This window comes from Lentinula edodes, assembly GCF_021015755.1.
Source record: "Lentinula edodes strain Le(Bin) 0899 ss11 chromosome Unknown C8R40scaffold_1, whole genome shotgun sequence".
Taxonomy (NCBI): domain Eukaryota; kingdom Fungi; phylum Basidiomycota; class Agaricomycetes; order Agaricales; family Omphalotaceae; genus Lentinula; species Lentinula edodes.
Genome location: NW_025764307.1, coordinates 44,275 through 67,230, shown reverse-complemented (window position 1 = coordinate 67,230; position 22,956 = coordinate 44,275). Strand labels below are relative to the sequence as shown.

General features: G+C 46.4%; 11 protein-coding genes across 11 annotated transcripts; 9 read left to right on the top strand and 2 right to left on the bottom strand.

The window, feature by feature from the left end:
• Window positions 1-40: 40 nt before the first annotated feature.
• Window positions 41-948, top strand: C8R40DRAFT_1164302 (adaptin ear-binding coat-associated protein 1 NECAP-1; the record flags this gene model as incomplete). Its single annotated transcript, XM_046230472.1, has 6 exons — window positions 41-101; window positions 156-299; window positions 349-354; window positions 401-550; window positions 605-629; window positions 684-948. The coding sequence occupies 6 exons, from the start codon at window positions 41-43 to the stop codon at window positions 946-948; spliced, it is 651 nt and encodes a 216-aa protein (XP_046091963.1).
• Window positions 949-1,184: 236 nt separating this feature from the next.
• On the top strand, window positions 1,185-1,815 carry C8R40DRAFT_1550 (uncharacterized protein). The gene is made up of 2 exons (XM_046234193.1): window positions 1,185-1,363; window positions 1,428-1,815. The coding sequence occupies exon 2, from the start codon at window positions 1,431-1,433 to the stop codon at window positions 1,725-1,727; it is 297 nt and encodes a 98-aa protein (XP_046091962.1). The 5' UTR covers window positions 1,185-1,363; window positions 1,428-1,430; the 3' UTR covers window positions 1,728-1,815.
• Window positions 1,816-2,196: 381 nt separating this feature from the next.
• Window positions 2,197-4,525, top strand: C8R40DRAFT_1075571 (cellulase CEL6B). Its single transcript, XM_046226880.1, has 14 exons — window positions 2,197-2,283; window positions 2,344-2,374; window positions 2,440-2,506; window positions 2,562-2,688; window positions 2,740-3,073; window positions 3,126-3,232; window positions 3,285-3,484; window positions 3,540-3,603; window positions 3,653-3,740; window positions 3,792-3,798; window positions 3,851-4,003; window positions 4,055-4,079; window positions 4,142-4,159; window positions 4,216-4,525. Exons 1-14 carry the CDS (start codon window positions 2,215-2,217, stop codon window positions 4,258-4,260), a joined length of 1,335 nt encoding a protein of 444 aa, XP_046091961.1. The 5' UTR covers window positions 2,197-2,214; the 3' UTR covers window positions 4,261-4,525.
• A 315-nt stretch (window positions 4,526-4,840) lies between these two features.
• C8R40DRAFT_1075567 (pyridoxal phosphate-dependent transferase) lies at window positions 4,841-7,155 on the top strand. Its single transcript, XM_046226879.1, has 9 exons — window positions 4,841-5,054; window positions 5,115-5,197; window positions 5,247-5,378; window positions 5,430-5,567; window positions 5,619-6,107; window positions 6,286-6,447; window positions 6,500-6,572; window positions 6,627-6,750; window positions 6,800-7,155. The coding sequence occupies exons 1-9, from the start codon at window positions 4,877-4,879 to the stop codon at window positions 6,867-6,869; spliced, it is 1,449 nt and encodes a 482-aa protein (XP_046091960.1). The 5' UTR covers window positions 4,841-4,876; the 3' UTR covers window positions 6,870-7,155.
• A 5-nt stretch (window positions 7,156-7,160) lies between these two features.
• On the top strand, window positions 7,161-8,930 carry C8R40DRAFT_907 (uncharacterized protein). The gene is made up of 10 exons (XM_046236643.1): window positions 7,161-7,297; window positions 7,344-7,427; window positions 7,484-7,515; window positions 7,567-7,619; window positions 7,680-7,742; window positions 7,797-7,872; window positions 8,108-8,181; window positions 8,243-8,345; window positions 8,401-8,591; window positions 8,667-8,930. Exons 1-10 carry the CDS (start codon window positions 7,273-7,275, stop codon window positions 8,755-8,757), a joined length of 792 nt encoding a protein of 263 aa, XP_046091959.1. The 5' UTR covers window positions 7,161-7,272; the 3' UTR covers window positions 8,758-8,930.
• A 172-nt stretch (window positions 8,931-9,102) lies between these two features.
• Window positions 9,103-11,132, bottom strand: C8R40DRAFT_1031891 (uncharacterized protein; the record flags this gene model as incomplete). Its single annotated transcript, XM_046223210.1, has 9 exons — window positions 9,103-9,374; window positions 9,424-9,492; window positions 9,541-9,676; window positions 9,728-9,804; window positions 9,878-10,074; window positions 10,128-10,415; window positions 10,470-10,569; window positions 10,620-10,903; window positions 10,957-11,132. The coding sequence occupies 9 exons, from the start codon at window positions 11,130-11,132 to the stop codon at window positions 9,103-9,105; spliced, it is 1,599 nt and encodes a 532-aa protein (XP_046091958.1).
• A 146-nt stretch (window positions 11,133-11,278) lies between these two features.
• C8R40DRAFT_1157456 (3-hydroxyisobutyryl-CoA hydrolase) lies at window positions 11,279-13,117 on the top strand (the record flags this gene model as incomplete). The annotated part of the gene is made up of 8 exons (XM_046229629.1): window positions 11,279-11,353; window positions 11,418-11,531; window positions 11,583-11,664; window positions 11,718-11,781; window positions 11,836-11,903; window positions 11,956-12,148; window positions 12,209-12,620; window positions 12,668-13,117. 8 exons carry the CDS (start codon window positions 11,279-11,281, stop codon window positions 13,115-13,117), a joined length of 1,458 nt encoding a protein of 485 aa, XP_046091957.1.
• An 870-nt stretch (window positions 13,118-13,987) lies between these two features.
• C8R40DRAFT_1157455 (Indoleamine 2,3-dioxygenase) lies at window positions 13,988-15,867 on the top strand (the record flags this gene model as incomplete). Its single annotated transcript, XM_046229628.1, has 3 exons — window positions 13,988-14,029; window positions 14,494-14,682; window positions 14,737-15,867. 3 exons carry the CDS (start codon window positions 13,988-13,990, stop codon window positions 15,865-15,867), a joined length of 1,362 nt encoding a protein of 453 aa, XP_046091956.1.
• Window positions 15,868-16,293: 426 nt separating this feature from the next.
• C8R40DRAFT_1157454 (replication factor-A protein 1) lies at window positions 16,294-18,562 on the top strand (the record flags this gene model as incomplete). The annotated part of the gene is made up of 9 exons (XM_046229627.1): window positions 16,294-16,592; window positions 16,643-17,150; window positions 17,202-17,289; window positions 17,341-17,408; window positions 17,467-17,611; window positions 17,674-18,064; window positions 18,115-18,229; window positions 18,278-18,370; window positions 18,422-18,562. The coding sequence occupies 9 exons, from the start codon at window positions 16,294-16,296 to the stop codon at window positions 18,560-18,562; spliced, it is 1,848 nt and encodes a 615-aa protein (XP_046091955.1).
• A 648-nt stretch (window positions 18,563-19,210) lies between these two features.
• Window positions 19,211-20,148, bottom strand: C8R40DRAFT_1031388 (uncharacterized protein; the record flags this gene model as incomplete). Its single annotated transcript, XM_046223167.1, has 3 exons — window positions 19,211-19,467; window positions 19,525-19,961; window positions 20,012-20,148. The coding sequence occupies 3 exons, from the start codon at window positions 20,146-20,148 to the stop codon at window positions 19,211-19,213; spliced, it is 831 nt and encodes a 276-aa protein (XP_046091954.1).
• Window positions 20,149-21,697: 1,549 nt separating this feature from the next.
• On the top strand, window positions 21,698-22,863 carry C8R40DRAFT_1032062 (uncharacterized protein; the record flags this gene model as incomplete). Its single annotated transcript, XM_046223223.1, has 2 exons — window positions 21,698-22,107; window positions 22,164-22,863. The coding sequence occupies 2 exons, from the start codon at window positions 21,698-21,700 to the stop codon at window positions 22,861-22,863; spliced, it is 1,110 nt and encodes a 369-aa protein (XP_046091953.1).
• Between the last annotated feature and the right edge of the window lie 93 nt (window positions 22,864-22,956).

Genomic DNA, 22,956 nt, shown 5'->3' with positions numbered 1-22,956 from the left:
TTATAAACCTCTCTCTATTTCTACAGTCTGAGTCTAAGCCATGAATTCCGGCTTCGAGGACGACATCGAATCTGTGCTTCATATTGCACGGGAGGTATCAGGTATGTTTCGAAATGTGAAATTTCAGCTCTCGCTCAGAGTCACTGAATATGTAGTGTTCAAGATTCCACCACTCAAGGCCAATGAAGGTCACAGAGCAGGCGAATGGGGCGATCTAGCTCAGCCACTGTGGAAAGGCCGACTAAGAATTTTAGAAAAGAATTCTGGCGTCACCATTCTATTTGAGGATGGTACCACAGGTGTGTTAACTATAACTTCAAGATTTATCCTGATTTACTTCTTTCGAAGGAGAACGTATGTTAAAATGCCGCTCCAAGCTCGTACACTCACCATCTCGCAGTATTCGCAAAGGCTGATTACGATCCATCCAAACCGTGTGTTGAAGCAGTGCTGGACTCGTCCCGATATTTCGTGGTACGAATTGAAGATAACGGGAGGAAAGCCTACATTGGAATGGGTTTCATTGAGCGTACCGATAGCTTTGATTTTAGTAAGTTGCGCTACAATTACAATTCAATGATATTCTGACCCGACGTCGTTCTAGGTGTTGCGCTCCAGGATTACACGAAGTATGCCGATTCCATTAGCTATTCTTTCATTTGTTTACCCATCGATTTACCTAGACGCTGGCGCGCAAGTCAGAACCCTTCTGAGCCTTCCGAGAACGAAGACAAACCTTCACCTCACATCCCTGCTGGACCGAAGAAGGACTTTAGCTTGAAGGAAGGACAGACCTTTTCAATCGCTATCCCGGGGAAGAAGAAAGCAGCCAATGAGATTTCAACGGACCTTCTGAGTACAAGTAGCGCTTCTTCGGTTTCTGGAGCTTCAGGGGGCGGTTTTCCTCTCCTACCACCTCCGCCCAGCAGTGGGGCAAGACGAAGATGATGGAATCTTAAGACATATTGCAGGTGAGCTCACTCTCTTACTAGGCGTATTTCAATGACATTCATACATCTGAGCAGAAACATGTTGGTAGACTGAGACTCATGTGACCTTATCATTGAAAAGATATTCTGTGCAGCGTTTGTTTGCTTTGCTCCCCAATCTGGCCTTCCACGAATCGGTAACAGGTACCACTCCTGTAATATCCCGTCTATACATAGTATGGGCGTGTGTGGTCCATTCTGTGAACTGCTTGATGTGTTCGAACTCTCGGTTCAGTATCTCAGATTTCCATCATACGAGGTCTTTTCTCATAAGTCCTCGACGTACGATGTTTGCCCCTGTGCTCCAGCTTGATAAAGCTACGTTTTTGATTCACTGTGCCAGTACTTGCATTGGCGTCGCGCTACTATAGTAAGTAAGTTTGAGTATCAATGCCACTCCATCGGCGGTGTTTTCGAGCTAACAGTTGATATATATAGTGGATGAACTTCACGCAATCCTTCAAGCGCTTTCGCTATGATCTGATTCATGAACTCTGGAGATCGAATGGAACATTCGTTGTATCTCCGGCGATTTTCCTTACTCTACATAGGAATTTCTTTGCCGCCCGCGTACGACGGGCTTTGTGGAAAGTCATTGTCACGTTCGACGCAAATATTGCATTTACAATAGCCACTCCTTCAAGTGCCTGTGCATATTTGGTCTATGTAGTGGATGAAAGTTTGACCACAAGGAAACATTCGAACACCTTGTTTTATCCTCAATTTATCCGAATTTAACAGCGATTGCGCTACATGAACTGCCCAAGTTGGAATTGGCCTCCATTTTCGGTAGTCTCCTCGTCACTTGGCTGTATATCCGACGATATACCGGCCAGAATTGACTCACTCCCTGCAACGCACTCATGGTAATACGATGTGTTGCTAGTGTAGCTTCTCCTTGCCTTTCTTCCATATGGATAATCGCTGTATGCAGCGTATTTGACATTGAATCACCCGTTGCTCTGAATGCTGATCGCTTTCTTTAGCTCGTACTTTAAGCAAAATCACCTCGGATGATTGTTTCCGAAAATCAACTTGTGACCTTGTCTACAATTCGTGGTCGGATTCAGTTACGCATCCCGACGTCTTTCCGCATGGCCCTCGGTACAATGCCGGATGTTTGCGTCTCGCCTTGCATGACTTGATAGGATTCGTATGACATGTGGGATATAAAGGCCAGCGAAGCAAGTGCAGAACCTCAGCACGCTCTCCTCAACACACCGACATGAAGATTACTTCCACTGGCTTACTTGCTCTCTCATCTTTACTGCCGTTTGCGCTCGGTCAGTCTCAGGTACTTGCAATGCAATTTCTTCCCTTTCTCCCTCACGTTGTTTACAAGCGGGATATGTAGTTATATGGCCAATGCGGCGGTATAGGCTGGAGTGAGTTTTCATCACATGCGATGTGATGAGTATTATTATTCCTCATTAATCTTTCCTTGTTACAGGTGGCGCGACTACCTGTGTTTCCGGCGCGACCTGCACGGTCGTAAACGCTTACTACTCACAGTGCCTGTAAGTTCGACTTAGTCTTGGAAGAGAAATTCTGTTGCTGATCATCCTCATTTAGTCCTGGTTCGGCCTCGGCACCTCCAACTTCGACAAGTAGCATCGGAACAGGAACTACTACTTCATCCGCGCCCGGAAGCACTGGAACCACGACACCTGCTGCCGGCAACCCCTTCACTGGTTACGAGGTTCGTCACCTCACACAATATTATGTTCGCCCAGCTCATTCATGAGAACAGATCTATCTCAGTCCTTACTACGCCAACGAAATAGCTGCTGCAGTCACGCAGATCAGTGATCCTACCACTGCCGCTGCCGCAGCTAAAGTCGCAAACATCCCCACGTTCATTTGGCTGGATCAAGTTGCCAAAGTACCAGATTTAGGAACGTACCTGGCGGATGCTAGTGCCAAGCAAAAGTCCGAAGGAAAGAATTACCTCGTACAGATTGTAGTATACGACCTCCCAGACCGCGACTGTGCTGCTTTGGCGTCCAACGGAGAATTCACCATTGCTGATAATGGCGAAGCAAACTACCACGACTATATTGATCAAATCGTGGCACAAATCAAACGTAAGTCCTTCTAAGTTATTCTCCAGAAAGTCTTCTCTAAAGTTGTTTGCAGAATACCCCGATGTCCACGTTGTTGCTGTTATTGAACCTGACTCTTTGGCCAACCTTGTCACAAACCTCAGCGTCGCCAAGTGCGCGAACGCCCAGACCACTTACTTGGTATGCTATCTCTTATTTCCCGCTGCGCTTTGTTCAACTTCGATTGTCTCAGGAATGTGTCACATATGCCATGCAACAACTCTCTGCCGTCGGCGTTACCATGTATCTCGATGCTGGTCATGCCGGCTGGTTGGGCTGGCCGGCGAATTTGTCACCGGCTGCTCAGCTCTTCACATCCTTATACTCCAATGCTGGGTCACCCTCTGGCGTTCGAGGACTTGCTACCAACGTTGCCAACTATAATGCCCTCGTGTAAGAGTTGTTTGTTGAAGTTTGACATTATACATCTCGCTCATCCTCTATTTAGTGCTACTACACCAGATCCTATTACCCAAGGTGATCCCAACTACGACGAGATGCTTTACATCGAGGTATGTTACAGGAAACCACCGGCCGGTCAAAAAAGCTGATTTTCTATAGGCTCTGGCTCCTTTGCTTGGCTCCTTCCCTGCTCATTTTATCGTTGACCAAGGTCGTTCAGGTGTCCAGGACATCAGACAGCAATGGGGTAAGTGTATGAAACCTTCTAGCATTACTTAAGAGTTAACCCGGATGACAGGTGACTGGTATGATCTCCATCTCTTATGTATGATAAGCGTGGAACTCACACCATCCAAGGTGTAACGTTCTTGGTGCTGGATTCGGAACGCAGCCTACGACTAACACCGGATCATCCTTGATTGATTCTATCGTTTGGGTAAAACCGGGAGGTGAATGTGATGGAACATCGAACACATCGTCACCGCGTTACGATGCCCACTGTGGTCTTCCGTGAGTTCGAATTGTCTTTTCATTCATTCTCGCACTGACTGGATGGGACAGCGATGCCACTCCAAACGCTCCGGAGGTATGTTTTAATCCTGATCACTATACAGATAGACGTCTTATATTTTTCTCTGACATGGAAAGGCTGGTACATGGTTCCAGGTATGCAGAATCAAGCTTTTTGCCAACTCAAATTCTGACTTCTCCGGGGGCTCTAGGCATACTTCGAAACCTTGGTGGAAAAGGCCAACCCTCCTCTATAGAGTTCCGAAGTCTTTGACGGGGTGATATTGGCGGAAACTTGAGTAAAACGTTTGTTCCCTGAACGATTCATAATGCATACCCTTTGTATCGAATTTTGGTTGCGAGACCCAATTTTGAGACTAGGCTCCGCTGTCGTGGACCACACCTTGCTTGAATGCGGCGCACATAGGGCGCGCGCCGTGAGTGGGTAAGCGATGTGAATGGTTCCAAAAACTGTATCTGTACTATGTAGTGAAGCGCAGAAGCGCTTACTTCTCTCACCCCGGGAGGATCTGGGAGGATTCCCGGCACATGCGAAGTATATTCAAGTTTATCGTATCTATGAATAGCTATGAATGATTTGATCTTGTACATCCTGACATTCTCTAAGCTTTGAGAAACACTCAAGCAGCCTGGTCAAACAATTTCTATCCTTGAATGAGATTTCGACACGGATAGCGGGAAGAGTGTTTGCACACAACGTCCTGGTCCCGCAATTTTGACAAGACGCGACGCTGGTCGGCTGCGGGAGTTCGGTTCGGTTCAATCGGACATAAGCGTGTCTGACAAAGGAACGTGACTTGGATTCAATTGTGTGAAGCTCCGCATATTTATCTTTCCCTCTTTCCTTCACTTATGCTTTCGAGAATATCGCGTGCAGCTTCTCGGGGAGCTTCCTCTTCAAAAGTTCAGAACCCAGCCCATGCCTGCTGGAGCCGCAGAGGCATTGTGCAACCTTCAGGAGCAGAAAGAGCCAGTGTGGTGGATCTACCAGCAACATACAAAGATGAAAGCCATTTCACACCGAGGTCTGGTGCGTAAAGTTAAACGATGTCAATGTCCGGAAGCTGCAATGGCTCTCTCTGATATACAGATATGCTTGGCTTCAAAATTGAAATGCCCCAGCGTGAAGGAACATTGCAAGAGAAGACCCGTCCTATATATCTTGACATGCAGGTAAGATTCGCACCACTTTGTGGCAGGCCCACAAGCTGAATTATCACAGGCCACAACACCTGTAGATCCACGAGTGCTAGATGCCATGTTACCGTATCTCACAGACCAGTACGGGAACCCTCACAGTCGAACTCATGCATATGGCTGGGAGGCAGAACAAGCTGTCGAGGATGCACGCAAGGTGCGTTGTTCTCGTACATTCAGGTATACACCAAGCTCATGCGCCTTGTAGCATGTTGCGGAACTAATTGGTGCTGATCCCAAAGACATCATTTTTACTTCTGGTGCTACAGAGACAAATAACATGGCCATCAAGGGTGTTGCACGATTTCACCAAGAGAGAAAAAAACACATAATAACAACCCAAACGGTCAGATTATCCACTTCTCAGGTATCGTGCATAACTTGATTGGGAATATAGGAGCACAAATGTGTACTTGATTCTTGCCGGAAACTGGGGGAGGAAGGCTTTGATATAACATACCTTCCTGTGCAAAAAAACGGGATAATCTCTTTGGAAGAGCTAGAGGCAGCCATCCGTCCGGATACGTCATTAGTATCCATCATGATAGTTAACAACGAAACTGGTGTTATACAACCCATCACGGAGATCGGAGCCCTTCTTCGCCAGCACTCTGGAGTCTACTTCCACACAGATGCAGCGCAAGCAGTTGGAAAAATTCCTGTTGACGTAAACGATATGAACGTCGACCTTATGAGTATTTCCGGACACAAGTTGTATGGGCCGAAAGGAGTTGGTGCTGCGTACGTCAGGCGGCGGCCTCGCGTGAGGCTGGAACCCATCTTGAATGGTGGTGGTCAGGAAAGAGGGCTCCGAAGTGGAACATTACCAACTGCATTAGCTGTCGGCCTGGGTGAAGCTGCTCGCATTGCGAAAAAAGAGATGGTTGTGAGTGTTGTTCATTTCTTCATCTTTCATGACGAAGACGCACGTTCGCAATTTCAAATAAGCGATCTATGACCCGAGTGATACACAGTGTCAGCTCAGGAACGATTTTTGTGCAGGGGTACTGAAAATTTACATCCTGATCATGCTTATCGACGAACCAATACTAACGGTATTGCAGAGGGACAATATACACATCAACCTCCTCTCCAAACGGCTCATTGATGGAATAAACTCTCAAGTAGAGCACGTCGTTCGAAATGGTGACACCAATGGATACCCTGGCTGCGTCAACCTGAGTTTTTCTTATGTCGAAGGAGAAAGCCTTCTTATGGCTTTGAAAGTCTGTCTTCCAAGTAGTTCACCTCTTGGTTTTTGATTGACATCGTGATCAGGATATCGCTCTTTCGTCAGGCAGTGCTTGTACTTCTGCATCTCTTGAACCATCATATGTGCTTCGTGCCCTAGGTGAGTTGAACCATCTCTTTCATGGGTGATTTGGTGGGTAATGTATTTCTGTAGGTGCTGCTGAGGACATGGCACATTCTTCTCTACGATTCGGGATGGGTCGGTTTACCACCGAGGCTGAGGTTGACTTCGTTGTTCAGCACCTCATAAACACTGTGCATCGATTGCGCGAAATGAGGTTAGTGTTTACTTTTCCAGGTCATGTTAAGTCACTAAATTTGCCACAGCCCATTGTGGGAGATGGTCCAAGAAGGCATTGATATCAACTCCATCGACTGGTCTCAGGCTCAGCATTAATTTCTATGTACATACATACGTACCTTTACCGTTGAATACCGTCTTCTTGTTTTTGTTTACAGTACTGTTGCATAAATTGTACATTACACTGTTATGTTTTGTCGAGATATTTGCGCGAGGTTTTTCTTCTTTAGTCTGCAGAGAAGATGAGCGTATTACAACCTATTGTCGCAGAAAATTTCCCCAATAAACATTCATTTTCTTCACAGCTACATACTCCGATGATCAATTGATCCAACCAGAACCTTGGAGCATTGAACAGTCCTGGAGATTGCGCTGCGGGAGGGTGCGGGTAGCGTTAAAATAAATATTCAATTTGTCATTGGACACCGGAATTTCATACTCCGACTGTTGATCAACTCAGCCAAACACCAGTTTGACCTTTTTCACCCACTCCACCAACATGACCAGACGTCTCTACGTTGGCAGTAAGTCATCTTTATTCGTTGGTCTACTTCTTCTGACCTATCTTAGGACTTCCTACTGAGGCTCGTTCAGAGGATGTTTCCAAATTATTTGAAGGTTATGGTCGCATCGTTGACTGCCGTGTTATGACAGGTGAGAATCTTTTCCGCTCAAATTTCAAACTATGCACTCAAATCATCTGTTCTGAGGCTTCGGTTTCGTGGAATTCGAAAGCAGCAAGGTTTAAAACTCATCCTTCGATGAAAATCATGACCATTCTGATATTCTTTAGGATGCTGAGGATGCTGTGCAACAATTTAATGGCAAAGCTTTTATGGGAGCCAAGTAGGAATTATCATGACACGTTACCATACTGTTGTTGTGGTTCTGATTCGGTTTTTCCAGTATCGTCGTCGAGTTTGCTAAAGAAAGTCGTCCTCGAAGAGAACCCTATGAGGAACGTCATGGGTAAGACGTTTTGCCTTCCCTCCTGACTATTTTTCAACGAACAACTTTTATCAGAGCTGCTTCCCGTGCACGTCGTCCTCCCGGTATACGAATCATAGTCTCTGGTATCTCTCGTGACACTAGCTGGCAGGTATGGACTTTCTCGGTTTCGTGCGCCCCGGTTCCCTCGTTGGTCGTTCTGGTTTGGGCTCTTCGAATCCTTCGCTTTCCTGGGCAGGATCCTGACGTGGTACCCTTTCGTTTCACGGACGTTGAAGGAAACTTTTTCCGAACATGAGCGGCCAAGCGGAAATTTATCCGAAATTCTCTATCGATTTTCCCCGTCTTGGCTCGATGGCCCTAATGTCGTTCGTACCCGCTGCTAGGACTTGAAAGATTTCGGTCGGGATGCGGGGAATGTTTCCTTTGCCGACATTGACCGCGACGTTCCAGGACAAGGGTATGTGTGATTTTTAAAGTTGGTTTTTTCTACATACTTAATGTGTGATTATCTGTTCTAGAATTCTTGAGTTCTTGTCTAGGGAGGATGCCGATCGTGCTGTCAAGGAATTGGACGGCAAGGATCTGCGTGGACGTGCTGTTCGAGTTGACTTGGACGAATCTGTATGTTTATTTTTGACTGATTTCGTCCTTGCTCATACTAGCGTACGTCCTATAGCGCTCTGGACCTGACAATTACAGACGGGATGATAGAAGAGATGATCGCTACAGAGAAGATCGTTACAGGGACGACCGCTATAGAGACGACCGTTACCGTGAAGACAGGTACCGCCGTGACCGCTCGCGGTCCCCGCCAAGGCGGGACTCTGATGATCGTCGTAAAAAAGACGATGAGCGGAAGCCTTCAGGGTACGATGATTATAGACGCGGGGGTGTTGATGATTCCAGAAGACCTGACTCCTATTCTTATTATGATCGTCGTAGGGATGAACCTGAACGACGAAGGGAACGGCGCGAAGACAAGGAGGAACGCTACGACGACCGGTCGTCGAGGCACAACGGAGATTTTCGATGAAACTTTTTAGGTTGTCGTCAAAGTCGGACGTTCCAAACGGTCAATCGTCTTCTCAACTTTTCAGTCTCTATTATTGTCCGCTATAGCTGTGGTATTGTTATACAAAACCCGCCCTCGAAATTATGCTCTCATTTCTGTGACCATGTGTGGTCAGCGTTGGCTTCTTCAAAACCGTTGGATCTCTGGCGCGATGTTTCGATACGTTCATGTCTGTATTCAAACGAAGGCGCACAAGCGGTAAGATCGACATTAATCACGTTTTGCATTCCTGCTCTTTTACTCGAACTGTATCTGGTGACCTGTATCTTTTGCTGTAACAGACTGTAATGAATATGTCGATCTCCATTATGCTGTTGTTACACGACAAAGTACTTTTGAACCCGTCTCCAAACCTAACCAGTCCAGGTCATGAAAATTGTCGGACAGTTCTGCCCAGGTTCCGTCGTTCATCTTTAACCAAAAAGAAGTCTTTGATTCTTTATCGATATCCAAGGCCTTACGAATCTTATGTCCAAACACTTTGAGTGACATAGTAGGTAACACCCGTAATGTAGTCGGATCCATCCATTCACCAATCTCTAAAGGAGCGGAAGCGAAATGTTTCTGAACTTGAATGTCTAGCTAAAGTATGAGTCTTTGATACAGTAAGACGTTCATTTCGCATACCAATCAATTTACGGCTGAGTCGGTCTTGATGAGATGATATGGCAGACATTGAAAGGGCTGTTCCATGCTCTTGCACGGGATGAATAAATGACTCAAAAACCTTGGAACATGCCTCACTTTTGGATAGCGCTTCCCATTGGGGATGCTCCCTCATTAATGAAGCCATTTCGAACCCTGGCTCATGTAGGCTGAATCGCTGAGAGATATATGAAAGATAGAACAGCTCGCTATCAGTTCGTTCTTTTGCAGACACCTGAGTGAATGGTGATGAGTTGGAGCATTCACTGCGAAGGGAAAAGCTTACCGCAGTTGAATCTAAGGTGCACAAAGCAGGTAATCGAGCAATGATGAACGGACGACTGTATCGTATTTCATCACCACCTTGATTACGAACGGTTCGGAAGGTAATTTGTGATTAATCTACACATCCTGGATTGGAAGTGTTCTAGCTCACTTTCAACCAAAGGATTTCCGATCACGGAGAGAGAGGTCAGAGAAGGACACCAAATCGACAGCGCATCCAAGTCATTCCAAGACTTGAGATTATTCGAACTGAGCGATATATGCTCAAGTTTCTTTAATACAAGTGAGTTATGTGCGGGAGGCGGAATAGAGTCGATCTCGTTAGAGGCCAAGATGACTCGTTCTAGTCTTGGAAATGGGTAATGCCAGCACAACATAATCATTATATCAACAGCACTTACTGGTCGTATGTGCTTAAACTTTGGCATATACGTATCCACACTTTGCATTTATTGCCTTCCAGGTTTATATTGCGTATCTGGGAATGCGTAATAACAGGCGCGCTAAATTCCGACTCACAGAGTCGATTACTGCCCAACTCGACCGATACTAGCCTGGGCATGAAGGAGGTGACCTGCTGCATTTCACACCAGCTAATCAATGACCCATTGAGCTGTAATTCTGTCAAACTCTGGAATGAAGTGGACATTTTCGATCTATCCAAAGTCATTTCGGTGAAGCGGTTGCGACTAACGACAAATTATTCAGCTGTATTATCCAAGGGATGAAAAGGAATCACAAACTTCAAGGCTAGCCTTTGCAATACAGGAAGCTCGACAGCTATATCTGCTACTACACACCATGTAGAGAAGAGACTCGCGGATAGATCCAGTCCGCGAACATCTGTGCAATGAGAGTCAGTTTGTATAACAGCCCAATATACATTAACTTACTAGGACACGTCTCACGGATGAGTCCTGATTCATCGACACTCGATACTAGTTCGTTTTCGAGGCTGACCTCACGAAGTCGCCCTAGATTTGCAAATTTGCTTCTTATTTTGTCCAAATTTACAGCTTTAACCTCGATTACACCATTCGAGGAACCTAATATTACTTTTTCTTCAGAGGCGGAACCATGGAACTGTTCAACGTATTTCGCTTTCAGAGCCTGAAGGAACGAGACACCACATATGACTTGAGCAGATGGCCTAATGAAGGAGCCAGCGTTCGGCACTCTATATAGATCTAGTTCGATCTGTTCCCATATTGATCTATGCACATCTCTCACCTACAAGAAAAGTACCGCTTGCCATCCTTGACGCCGTCGTGCTTGCCTCGGTCGGGATTGTCCCACTCAATTCCGAGCCAGACACCTGTAGTGTTCTCAACCTCTCCGATGAATTTTACAGTGCCCAGATGTCCAGAATAGCTGATGCGATCGCCGACCAGTGGCAAAGAGTCCATTATCGTGATGGCTTGGTGATGGCCACAAAACAAAAGGTGGGAAAGCGATTTTAGCGCTGGGCCGGTTCAAAGAAACCGGACTCCGACTACCTCAACGACGGTTTTCAAAAGGCATCATGCTTTTCTCAATCTTCTCCAGAAGGGGCATGCCTCCAGGAATTACTAGAAGGACTCAAACCATCGCTCGCCATATAATGACAAAACCTGCGACCCACGAGCAAGTTAGTTAACCATTTTTTCCGCCACATGTATACCCGACTTAGACATAACGCGCAAACTGTTCAGCCTTTAGTATTATTCGAATCTCAGCTTTCAATACGGACTTTCAAATTAAACCGTCCAGAAAAGCTCAACTCGTTAAACGAGTCAATGATAGGCCTTGTTCAGCCGAAAATCGAGGTTGGAACTGCTTCAGGCGAAACACGGTCACTCGTGCTAACATCGTATTAGTTTTGGAAAAATTCAGAATTATGCAGTGTCATATGGGGAAGTGGTGAAGGTCGGGCTTTCTGTGCTGGTGGAGACGTCGAAAGTGAGCAGAGCCTTTTATCTTCTGAACCGACTCGTTACTCATCTACACGTTAGCCGTGGTTCGTGATGCTACGGACCCAAATACAGGAAACAAAGCTATCGAATTCTTCAACAAAGAGTAATACCAAAGCTTTATGAGATAATCTACTTGGTACTCATACTATTTTGATAGATTTGCGTTGGACTACCTCCTTTCGACATTGGACAAGCCCTACATAGCTATTATGGATGGAATAACCAGTTAGTGAAACCCTGGTACACTCGACTTCAGTTCCTGATGTTCGAATTTCAGTGGGTGGCGGTGTGGGACTTTCTGCTCCCGCGTCTTTCCGGGTAGCCACTGAGAACACGGTTTTTGCGATGCCAGAAACGAAGATAGGATATTGTCCTGATGTTGGCGCTAACCATTATCTGTCGAGACTTGATGGTGAATTAGGTACTTATCTCGCACTGACGGGGGATACCTTGACAGGCAGAGCAGTGTAGTAAGTGACGATTGTCATTTTTCTGGCAGGGCATGATGATGATATTGGTGATATTCAAAGTGAACACGGCCTGGCAACCCACTACATCCCCTCACGGAGGATTCCAATCCTGCTCGAGAGTATTTCAGCGCTCGAAAATCCAACCTTCGATCAAGTGAATGACATTATCGAGGAGCATCGCTCCGAGCCAGAACAGTCTGGTACATTCGCTTCCCCCTTGGTTGGGCCTGTGCGTGCTGCCCTGGATTTTGCTTTCAGTCATAACAAGGTGGAAAGTATTGTCGAAGACTTAAATGCTCTTTCTGGACATAGAGATCCACTGATCAACCACTGGGCCTCAAAAACACTAGAATCTCTGAGGCTTCGCAGTCCAACAAGTCTTAAGGTTGCTCTGCGTGCTATTCGGCTCGGTAAAACCCAATCCCTAATTGAGGCTCTTGAAATGGAATATAAGATCGCTGCTGCATTCTGTGTAAGTTCGATCTCGAATTAATAGATTGTCTTTCTCATATTCTTTAGAATGGTGCAAGTCCGGACTTTGAGACTGGCGTGAACTTTGTCTTAGTGGAAAAAATAAAGACAGGACGACCCAATTGGACACCGGCGACCTTAGAAGAGGTCTCTGACGAGATTGTAGACAGGTTCTTCCACGAAAAATCTCCCTATCTGGAATCGGTTCCAGAATTCAAACATCCCTTCGCCCCAGGAGAATCACGCGAATATGTGGAATATGCTCTGCCGACTGAAACTGCTATTAAGGACATGGTCACCGGTGAACATCCTAATGGCGGTGACACTGGTATTACTCTCAATGAACTAGTGTCCTCGTTTGAGAATATAACGGACTCGAAAATGGGCGTGCGAGAAAAGATACAGGAAGTTGCAGCTCGCCGATGCGAGTTGATCGACAATGCGGACGGCAATCGTGTGTGGTTGAAGTGGATCCATAACGCTCAACTTCCAGAGTGAAAGGAAGCTGCCATCTATCTCTTTGCTATTACAACTGTTTTCATAATCGCACTTTTTCCGCTTCAAATCATGCAAGGTACACGATCCTAAAAACACCGTTTGTGAGGGGTCGGATCACAGAATGTGCAAAACTATCCTTCCGTGAACAATGCATCGAGGGCCTTGCGCGCAGATCAACTAAAGCATCGCAGTGATAAATCTGCTGACTATGTTTACCTCGTCTCGGCTCAAGGGAATTGTAATTGTAGGATATTAAAACACATACCTGCAATTTGATTGGTAACCGTAATAGAAATCCCTTTTACATCAAGTTCCCGAATGCAATTAAGTATGCCTGTGTATCTTCAGGGTTCAAACTCCTCGGGTTGGCCCTTCCGTTAGCTTTCCTCCCTCCGAAGATAATGGATCAAAAAACCATCGGTCGGAACCGTCTCCCTCCATCTGACCGCAAGCGTTGATGAGAAATCTGTCTCCTAGAGTGCTTCGTTCAAGCATGATTCTCAAACTAGTCAGATTTTGGTGGGACAGGACTAGATAGAGCCCAGTATTCTTGCTACTTGGGCCTCTGTAGTCCAAAGGTTCCTCAAAGCTCAAACAAAACATTTTGAATGTCCCCGATAAATTTCGGCGAGTTGTCACTCGTTGCCACTCGGAGTCGTTGGATTCTAAACGATGGGTACAAGTGCTCACCTCTTGTATGATGTCGTCTCACCATTTCCTATCCTGTCATTTGGTTCATACGGTCCCAACAAATATTCTTTTTGCATCCTCGAGTCGACTTGACTCGAGGCCTATCAATGATCGTTACAAGTCATATTGAACGTTTGGCTGTGAGTCTGTTATAGCCCGTCAACAAAGCACGATCAAGACATGTCACAAACGAAATCGGCAGATTCCCAGCACAGAGAGCAGGTATGTGACATAGCCATCTCAGTCAACTGAGGTAGGAGGAAACTGACTGATTGTGTACAACTTGGTTGTACATATAAACCACTTTTTGGCCGTGTTCTGAACTGAACTGAATAAGGTTCGAGGAATTTATTCGAATTTCTTCGAAAAAATTGCAGCGGTTCAACAGCGACCTCTAGGGAAGAAACCGGAGTAGTAGAACTGAGGTCAAGTCGGCAGTGTGAATGGCGAACTGTAGGCGTTTCGCCTCGGATGCGCTTTGGGGAAGAAACGTATAAATAAGAAGGGATATGCAGAGCATAGGGCATTAATTCTCCTAACCTACATTTGCTTTAACCTAGTAGCACCTGATGGATTTTGCCCATATACTTCCTTCACCCAGTGGGATTCAGTACGCATTACTTTCCACTCTGGGTGCCATTCTTAGCAGGTACAGATCTACGAGCGACGTATTGCGACCCCAGGAGGATTTCGACATTGACCCGATTACTGGTTTTGTTCCCCCGCAACCTCTGCCACGTCTTCCTGCCGAGTACAAACTATGGGAAGATGCATTATCAGAGGCTCCAGATGTCCTGAGATTAAGCAACGACACATCTGATGAAGCTTTAACATTGCGTGCGGAAGGGGAAGTCTGGAGATCGAATATTCGATTGGTGAGTTGTATGCAAAGACGCTATGAAATTTGTATCAAGACTCGTTTTATACAGGGGCCAGCATTGGACGTGGATTTTATAAGAGAACGACCCCGCCTCCTACAGCGAGCGCACGTAGTACTCACTTGGCTCGTTCAATACTACGTGCACTCGCTTCCGCCTACCCATCCCCCAACACCAAAGAGAATCCCCGAATCCCTAGCGGTGCCCCTCGTAGAAGTGTCCCGGATTTTGGGTATCGCACCAATACTCACCTTTGCTGACACCATTACATGGAATTGGGAGCTTATACACCCTGACCAACCTGTCACCATAGACAACATGAAACTCGCCCACTCATTTTCTGGTCGGGATGACGAGCGACACTTCTATCAAGTCCAGGCGGCGGTGGAGCTACACGGCACACAACTACTACGGATAATTGATGATTATAACCAAATTCCAAACCTCGATGAATTCACGTCAGTTTTCAAGGTGGCACGAGATCTGACTCGACTCACTGCCATTATCGAAGAGATCAGTGATTTGATCCAGTCGATGAGGAGTGGTTGCGATCCTCATATCTTCTACTGGGAAATGCGCCCGTGGGTAGAAGGGAGTGACTCTAAAGGTCCTTCCCAACCTGGATGGATCTTCGAGGGGGTGGATCCTCATGCGCCTGAGCTTCAGTATCTCAGCGGGCCTTCTGGAGGACAGAGCACGGTCATGCATGCCCTTGACTTGTTTCTTGACATCGATCACAAGCTCCAGTGGAAACGTCAGCCGGCTCCCAGCTCTGAAAACAAGAGGGCAGACCGTGGCTTTATGGATCGCATGAGACAGTATATGTTAGGGAAACATCGCGAATACCTACAGCAACTCGAAACATCGCCCCGTTCGATACGGGAATTGGCACAGCGTACAGCTATACTTCGAGAGCCGTACAACAACGCGGTTAAAGCGCTGAAAACGCTGCGTAGTCTCCATATGCGTATTGCCTGCTTATACATAATCAACATGTCGAAGACAGAGAATCCACGATCCGCTTGCCCTGCGGCTGCCGCGATGGAAAGACAAGCCGCTAAAATGGAGGCCGGCGCGAAAGCTGAAAAAAAGGGGCCGATCTTAGGAACTGGAGGTACCGACTTGGTGACCTTGTTGAAGGCCGGTAGAGACGCAACTTCTCGAGCGGCATTGAAGAACTAAGTTACCTAAGGATTCAGTGGTAGCACTTATTTATTCATTTGGGCTGCAATGCTCAAAAATAGCGTACCTGACACTTAAAGCAGTAGTCATTATATAGAACTTACTTGATTCGTATATAATTTAGATACAAAGATATGTCGGTGTAGGTCGGTGTCTGCTAGTACTCTATTATTTATTCCTATATATCCCAATTCGAAACATAATTTTGACTCACTAAAAGCTTCGAGCATCAATGAAATACACCAAGAGGAGGACCGAAGACTTAGGAAGAACTTCGGGATGTTCATCGTATCGAAGCAAGTAGTTACTGGAATGGAGTCTGGCATTGGTCCTTCTCCACGTGAGGTCACATTCCTGTGACTCAACAAAACGCGCTTGTCACATTTGGCGCACTTCTTCTGAATCTTCATACCACGATACACAACGATGAGCTACCAACTCGACACGGGTATCTGCCATCGGATCCAAAATGCCACTCCGAATGAAGGGGAACTTTTTAACGGCTCTCATACGCTTCAGGTTCTCTCTTTGAAGAAAGTAGGTAAACAGACCGAGGGTGTCAATCTTCCCTCAGATCGTTACCGCATTGTGTTATCGGACGGCGTGCAATTTATACAGGCTATGCTGGCGACGCAACTTAATGAGATGGTTGTTGACAAGCACCTCACACGATTCACTATAGTCTGTGTGGAAAGGCTTTCTTGTAATTATGTGCAGGAAAAGCGGTATGTAACGCGTTTTGTGACCATCGTTCAACGTCTTGATCGCCACTCAGACTGGTCATTATAATGGCCCTGCGTATTCTCGGGCAAGTAGATCAGAAGATAGGAGAGCCGGTATCCATAGATGCTAGCACTTCTGAAGCAACGACCCCCGCACCTGAAAGACCTCCCCAGCAGTCAGTTGTCCAACCATCCACTTCCACTATCACTGCACAACCTGCTAGTCGTCCGCCTCCCAAAGGTAACTGGCATCCTATCGAGGGCCTCAGTCCGTATCAAAACAATTGGACCATCAAAGCGAGAGTGACACAGAAGTCGGAATTGAAGCACTATTCAACTCAGCGTGGGGAAGGAAAACTTTTCAATGTCACCTTTATGGACGAAACGGGCGAAATTCGAGCCACCGCGTTCAACCAGGTCGCGGAATCGCTGTATCCCAAGCTCGAGGAAGGGAAGGTTTATTATGTTTCTAAGGGAAAAGTAAACCTCGCGAAAAAGAAGTTCTCCAATGTCATGAATGACTTTGAAATCAGCCTAGAGAAGAACGCCGAAATCGAGGAGGTACGATCTGATGTTGTCCGTCTTCGTCTTATCTGAACGTTTTCACTCCAGTGTTTCGAGACAACAAATCTTCCGATGATTAAATACAGTTTTGTCACTTTGGGAGAACTGCAAAATTTAAACAAGGACTCTACTTGTGGTAGGTGCATCTGATCATCGCAAAGCTTCATTGCTCTTACTGTAGAAACAGACGTGATCGCCATTTTAAAGGAATACAGTGACGTCAACGAAATCACTTCACGGGCCACCAACCGTACTGTAAGCAAATACCTGCTATCTCCTCGAACAGACCTCATTGTAGTAATCCCCTTCACAGATGAAGAAGAGAGAGTTGACGCTAGTTGATAAATCGGGTTTCTCTGTGAGGTTGACCCTCTGGGGAAATCAAGCTGAGAACTTCAAACCTGATGAGCAAAACCCGGTCGTTGCTTTCAAAGGTGTCAAGGTCGGCGATTTCGGAGGTTAGGATTGTCGAGTTCCCGATTCGAGGCCGGATGTTGACCAAAAACATGATATTTTCTAGGACGTTCGCTGGGGATGATAGCAAGTTCCACCATGACTCAGAACCCCGATATTCCGGAATCGCATGCTCTTCGTGGCTGGTACGACTCGTCCGGTAGTGGCGCCTCTTTCCAATCACACAATAATGCCGGCGGATCTTTCGGTGCAGCAGGTGGTGGCGGGTTCAGTCGCTCAGAGCTCAAACCACTCCTAGAGATGAAATTAGAAGCCAATCGAATTCCTGAATCAGAAGAGAAACCCGTGTATTTTTCCACCAGAGCAATGGTCATGCACATCAGAGGAGAAAATATCGCTTATCCGGCGTGCGAGACCTGTAACAAGAAAGTCGTCGAGGACGGGGGTGCATGGAGATGCGACAAATGTGATAAAACACTAGCGGGTCCGACCTACAGGCATGCGGATTTCTTTGTGGACTTTTCTTGACATTGATTGTTCCCAAAAGATATATCATGTCGTTTGCCGTTTCTGATCATACAGGTCAACTTTGGTTCCAAGGGTTCAACGACGTTGGCGACACGGTTTTTGAGAAGACAGCGAACGAGGTTATAGAACTCAAGGTCGGTGGACTGGCTAAACTCATATTGACTTCCGCTCATGCCTCTCAGGATCGTGACGAGACCCAATATAATTTACTCTTGTCCAAGGCTTGTTGCAAATCGTACAATTTCCTTCTTCGCGCGAAACGCGACTCCTACAACGTTCGTCCAACGTTATCACCTCTCTTGACTGATTATGACATTTAATTCCAGGATAATAACCGTATCAGATATGGAGTTTCTCGTATCTTGCCGTTGAATTATAAGGAAGAATGTGACGCCTTGCTTGATTTGATGGACACGCCTTGGGGACAACAGACATTGAAGTCAGAGAGCGACATGGTAGTGTATTGAATTCTCATGCTTTGTTGGTTTATTTTTGTTGTTACTCTCTGTACTATAGTTCCTAGTGCCAAACCGAATGCGAATAATCAGGTCATAGTACTGCAACCTTCTGGATTATTCTTAAAAAGTTGCGTCGGAGTAGTCAGGACAGAGGCTTCACTGTGGTACTTATTTTCGGTTTTTCTGTCAACGACACACGTAATGCGCAAAGGTGATATACGGGAGAGCGTCATCGAACCAAAAATCATTGTAAGAAGGGAAAGCTCTATTTTTGAAGCTGAAGTGGTCCAGATGCCAAACTAGAGAAGGAACAGCATTTGGCTAGTAAAGTCGCGTAACCTCCAAATTACATGGGAATGAAACCGTACAACAAGAAAATCGTTGATTAACGCGTTTGCCAACGTAAAATATGTAGATTATAATCTAGAGTCTAAGTTCAGTCATCTTCCAATTGGGAACCGACTGTTACATCGGAATTCCTGAACACACCCCGTACGGCGCTCCCTATGTTTCTCAATCAGGGATTGTGTTCCCAGACAATCTATCTCAAGTCCGAGGGAAACTATCATACAACCAACCCAGAACCCACCCCACCTTGAACGGGTATCCATATGGCAAGGGGTGAAATCGTGGTCAGCATGTGCATTCTTCAGCCTGTCACTTGGCGCTCTTGGAAACAGAAGCAGCTTTCTTCCCAGGGACAAATAGCCAACTGACAGTGATGAGCAGCCTCACGCCAGTGCCAACGCCAAGTGCACCCGCAGAGCCAATCTTGTCGAGAATGGCGCGGGAGACAAAACCGCCGATGAAGAGCGAACTGGCGGCGATAAGTTTGTGATCTCGAGTAATGACTTTCTTGCGATAAAAAAGACGGGGATCGGCCATGAGTTCGACCCAGACGGTGGTTAGTACGACTGCATGCAATCAAAAAAAGTTTAGTCGCCTGGATGCGTTAAGAAAGACGTACGTACTAGTTGTAGTAAATTGAGTGTTTAATCGCTTCCCGATGATACCCTGAGTGCCAAGGCTCATGCTCATGAACGCAAGGCAGACGAAGGATAATGCATTCGTCCAACTGGGGTCACCACGGTCGTCCGCAACACTAGACTGACCGGACTTCCAGATAGTCAAAGCAGCCGCCATCGTGAACAATGTCTGCAAAAAAGTTCCAAAGACCAGCCAGATGCGTTTCTGTGAGCCGATACGGTCGCCTAAACGACCAATGAAGGCACCAAGATTGAATGCAAGGAGAGAAGTGAGAGCTTGTTGGTCCGCTCTGTGAAAGGTTTGGTCTATAGCTCCTCCGGGTCCTACGCTAAACAGTCGAGCGAGGGCAAGAGACAGTTGAACAAAGTTTCCTGTTTGGAAACCGCACCAAACGAACACCGAAGAGAAGGAGATGGCATCTCTAGAAGCAGACATTGAAAATCTTTGGGCATCCTTCGAATGTAGACTCACATAAAACCAGTCATAAAGCAAAAGGCAGCCAAAGGACCTGTACACTCTTTGGTATCGACCTCGGTGTTCAGATAATTCCAGAAGGACTGAGCTTGGCGTGGTGAAGCAATTGTACCAGCGTCATCGCTGCCACTCATTGAACCGCGCTTTTCTGGATCAGCCATAAAAATGGCGGTGAAAGCCTCTGATTGTGAAGGTAGGAAACTAAGTTTTTCATCAGCCTTTTGAACGATCCGAAATCGGAGCGGATGAAACGGATGTCCGGCATTTGAGTGACAAAAAGTTTTGCCCTCAGACCACCATGAGCCACTCTAAGCCCGCAGGTTCTCAATTCTCAAGTACATCTCAAGCCATCTTGGCGGTCTTAGTCCTCAAGGCTTCAAGCTTGTCAGGATCTTCGAGATCGCTCGGTTTGATCAACTGGCGGCGCCAGCGCAAATCAAGTGCTAATGTGATGCATATACAAACAAGCCACTATCAGCCACTACCACTACCTACTCGCATACAGAAAGGGAGGGCTAACTCAGTAAAGATCAAAGTATCTAGGACGAGTTTCAATTCAAGCTGCTTCACCGATACAGTGTCGTGGCCACCCATCACTCGATTTCAGTTCATCTTATCACTGCTTTACAAATGCAGTAACGTAGCACTATTGCGAACCTAGAGTGAGTGCTTCCCTCACTGCATTGGTGAGCTTTCACAGCCTTGGCATCCTTTCCGAAGACAACTCGTCTCAAGTTGTCGAAATTGAACACCAGCTGCCGATGACATGCAACGGTTTCCGAGTGCTCAGTGGTTTTACGCCTGTTTTCCGCCAAGCGCAACCAGGGTAACAATCGGATTGAACAGATATTTCATCATCAAATAATCTTGCAAGAATTTGGTCCTCGAAATCAGTCGAGTTTGAGGAATTTTTTTTTGATGCGCCTCATTTTGGACTTCCAGCACCGCTGAGGTAGTGTTACACCTTGTTGCACTGTGCACTGCGTACTCACTGCTGAACGATGAACTGGCTTCGACGATACTGCTTTTGTGGCGCTGACCGACGTCTTGTTTTGTTGTGGAAATCTTACCAATTTGGCTAGCATAGTATATCACCGGTAGAGGATAGCCAGCTCATGGTTAATACCAGCTGAGTGCACAGACAACACTCATATACATTTTGGGGAAGGTTTCGGTGTGAAACCAGGAACTAATCACCTTGTTTTCAGGATTGGAAGGTGGAGACGATGTTCTAGCATTATCCTGCCTTGTTTTTTTTTTTGCTTGTTCTGGCAATTGGTTTGAGTACTGTGCGCATTTCATCTGTCTTTCATCTTGTCTTCGTCGGACAATAAAGCACTTATCGTATGGATTCTAGCAATTGCCGTTCAATAAATTTCCATTTTTGGCAATTTTACACGGATTGGTTGTGTGCCAACCAGGCACATCCGTACACTCGCGTACACAAGCCTATTTATGGATATTTTCTGAATCAGAACGTACCTAAACTGGTAATTTTGTGAGCGCCGATCGGGATTGGAGACAACTCACTTCTTTGCTTGTTAATGGAAGTGCCACTGGATATAAATGCTACGGCGTCTCCTTCCAATGTCATCAACAAGTCCCCGACTTCGCTTTCCTTTTCAAGACTATACCTTCCTCGACATTTCCCTCGACACTTTGCTCGACTCTCAATAACCGACAATGATTCGTGCTCTCCGTGCTCGCAACTTCTCCAAACGCCCCTCGGAAAACACCCCTCCTGCTAAAAAATCGACCACTCCAAAAGGCATCCGCCGGAATCGCACTCGTAAGACGAAGAAAAACATTATTGCCGCTAAATTCGACGCTGAACAGGCTAAGAAAAAGGCTCAGAAGAGTTCGCTGCCTGTTCGTTTTAATGTCGTGTTTTATGGCGACAACGCCGACGTCGAAATGCAGGATGCGCCGAGTACTTCGCAACCAACAATTGTTCCAGTCATGCTTCCGAGAGCTTTAAATCAGCCACCGGTTTGCGAACCTTCTGGCGAGGCAATCGCTGCTGCCACTGGTTCTTCGTATTGCGGTCAACCTGCCGCTTTTGTCCGTGACGAACTTGAATCTTCTGGCCCTCGGTAAGCTTCTTTCATTTCACTTTATCTGAGCTTTTGACTAATTTATTCATGCGTAGATCTTTGCAAACTCTCTGTAGCGTGGTAACACAGGTCGACAGCGCCGTACTTCCTAAAGAGCTGGCTGTAGTCGTTAATGACCTTACTGCGACGGATTACCCGACACACATGCTCGCCGTCTACGCCCCAGTTCCCAAGAAACCTGAGAACGCGCCCGCGTCATGGGTTCCTCCCAGAACTGATGTCAAAATGTACCCAGTGCATTCGCTCTTCATGGCTGCTCACTGCGCCAAGCTCGGAGCTTTCCCTCCATCTCCTATTACTGCGGTAGAATCATTCCCTGCCTCCGATGAACCGCGAACAGTCACTCTCCCTGTTCGTCCCCTATGTCTTCCAAGCCCTTCGACATTTCCATCCCTCTTACACTACTTCTACCTCCGTCGCTCAGAAGTGTTATTCAAAGCATTCCTCCCATGTGACTTTTCGACAGACTTTGTCGAGAACTGCATGAATGAAGAGGAGATTATGTCTCTTGCCACGCACATCGGGAAGACATTTAATCCGAATGTTATTCTGAAACACGCCAAAGTAATACACGGGGTCTGGCAGAACGCTTGTGCACTGGGAGCGTTCGACGATGGGCTTTGGATGGCTATCGACTCGGCGTACGAGGTGATCATCAATGCACTGGCAATTGGTACCGGAAACCCTCGCGCCGTATATGTTGCCAAGTCACCTTCGCCGCCGACGCAGGCATAACTTGCTTTTCTACCGTGTTCATATGCTTTACCTACGATATGAAGTATGCTCCTACCTCAACTTCCCATGCCATTATGCTTTCAATCAACTTAA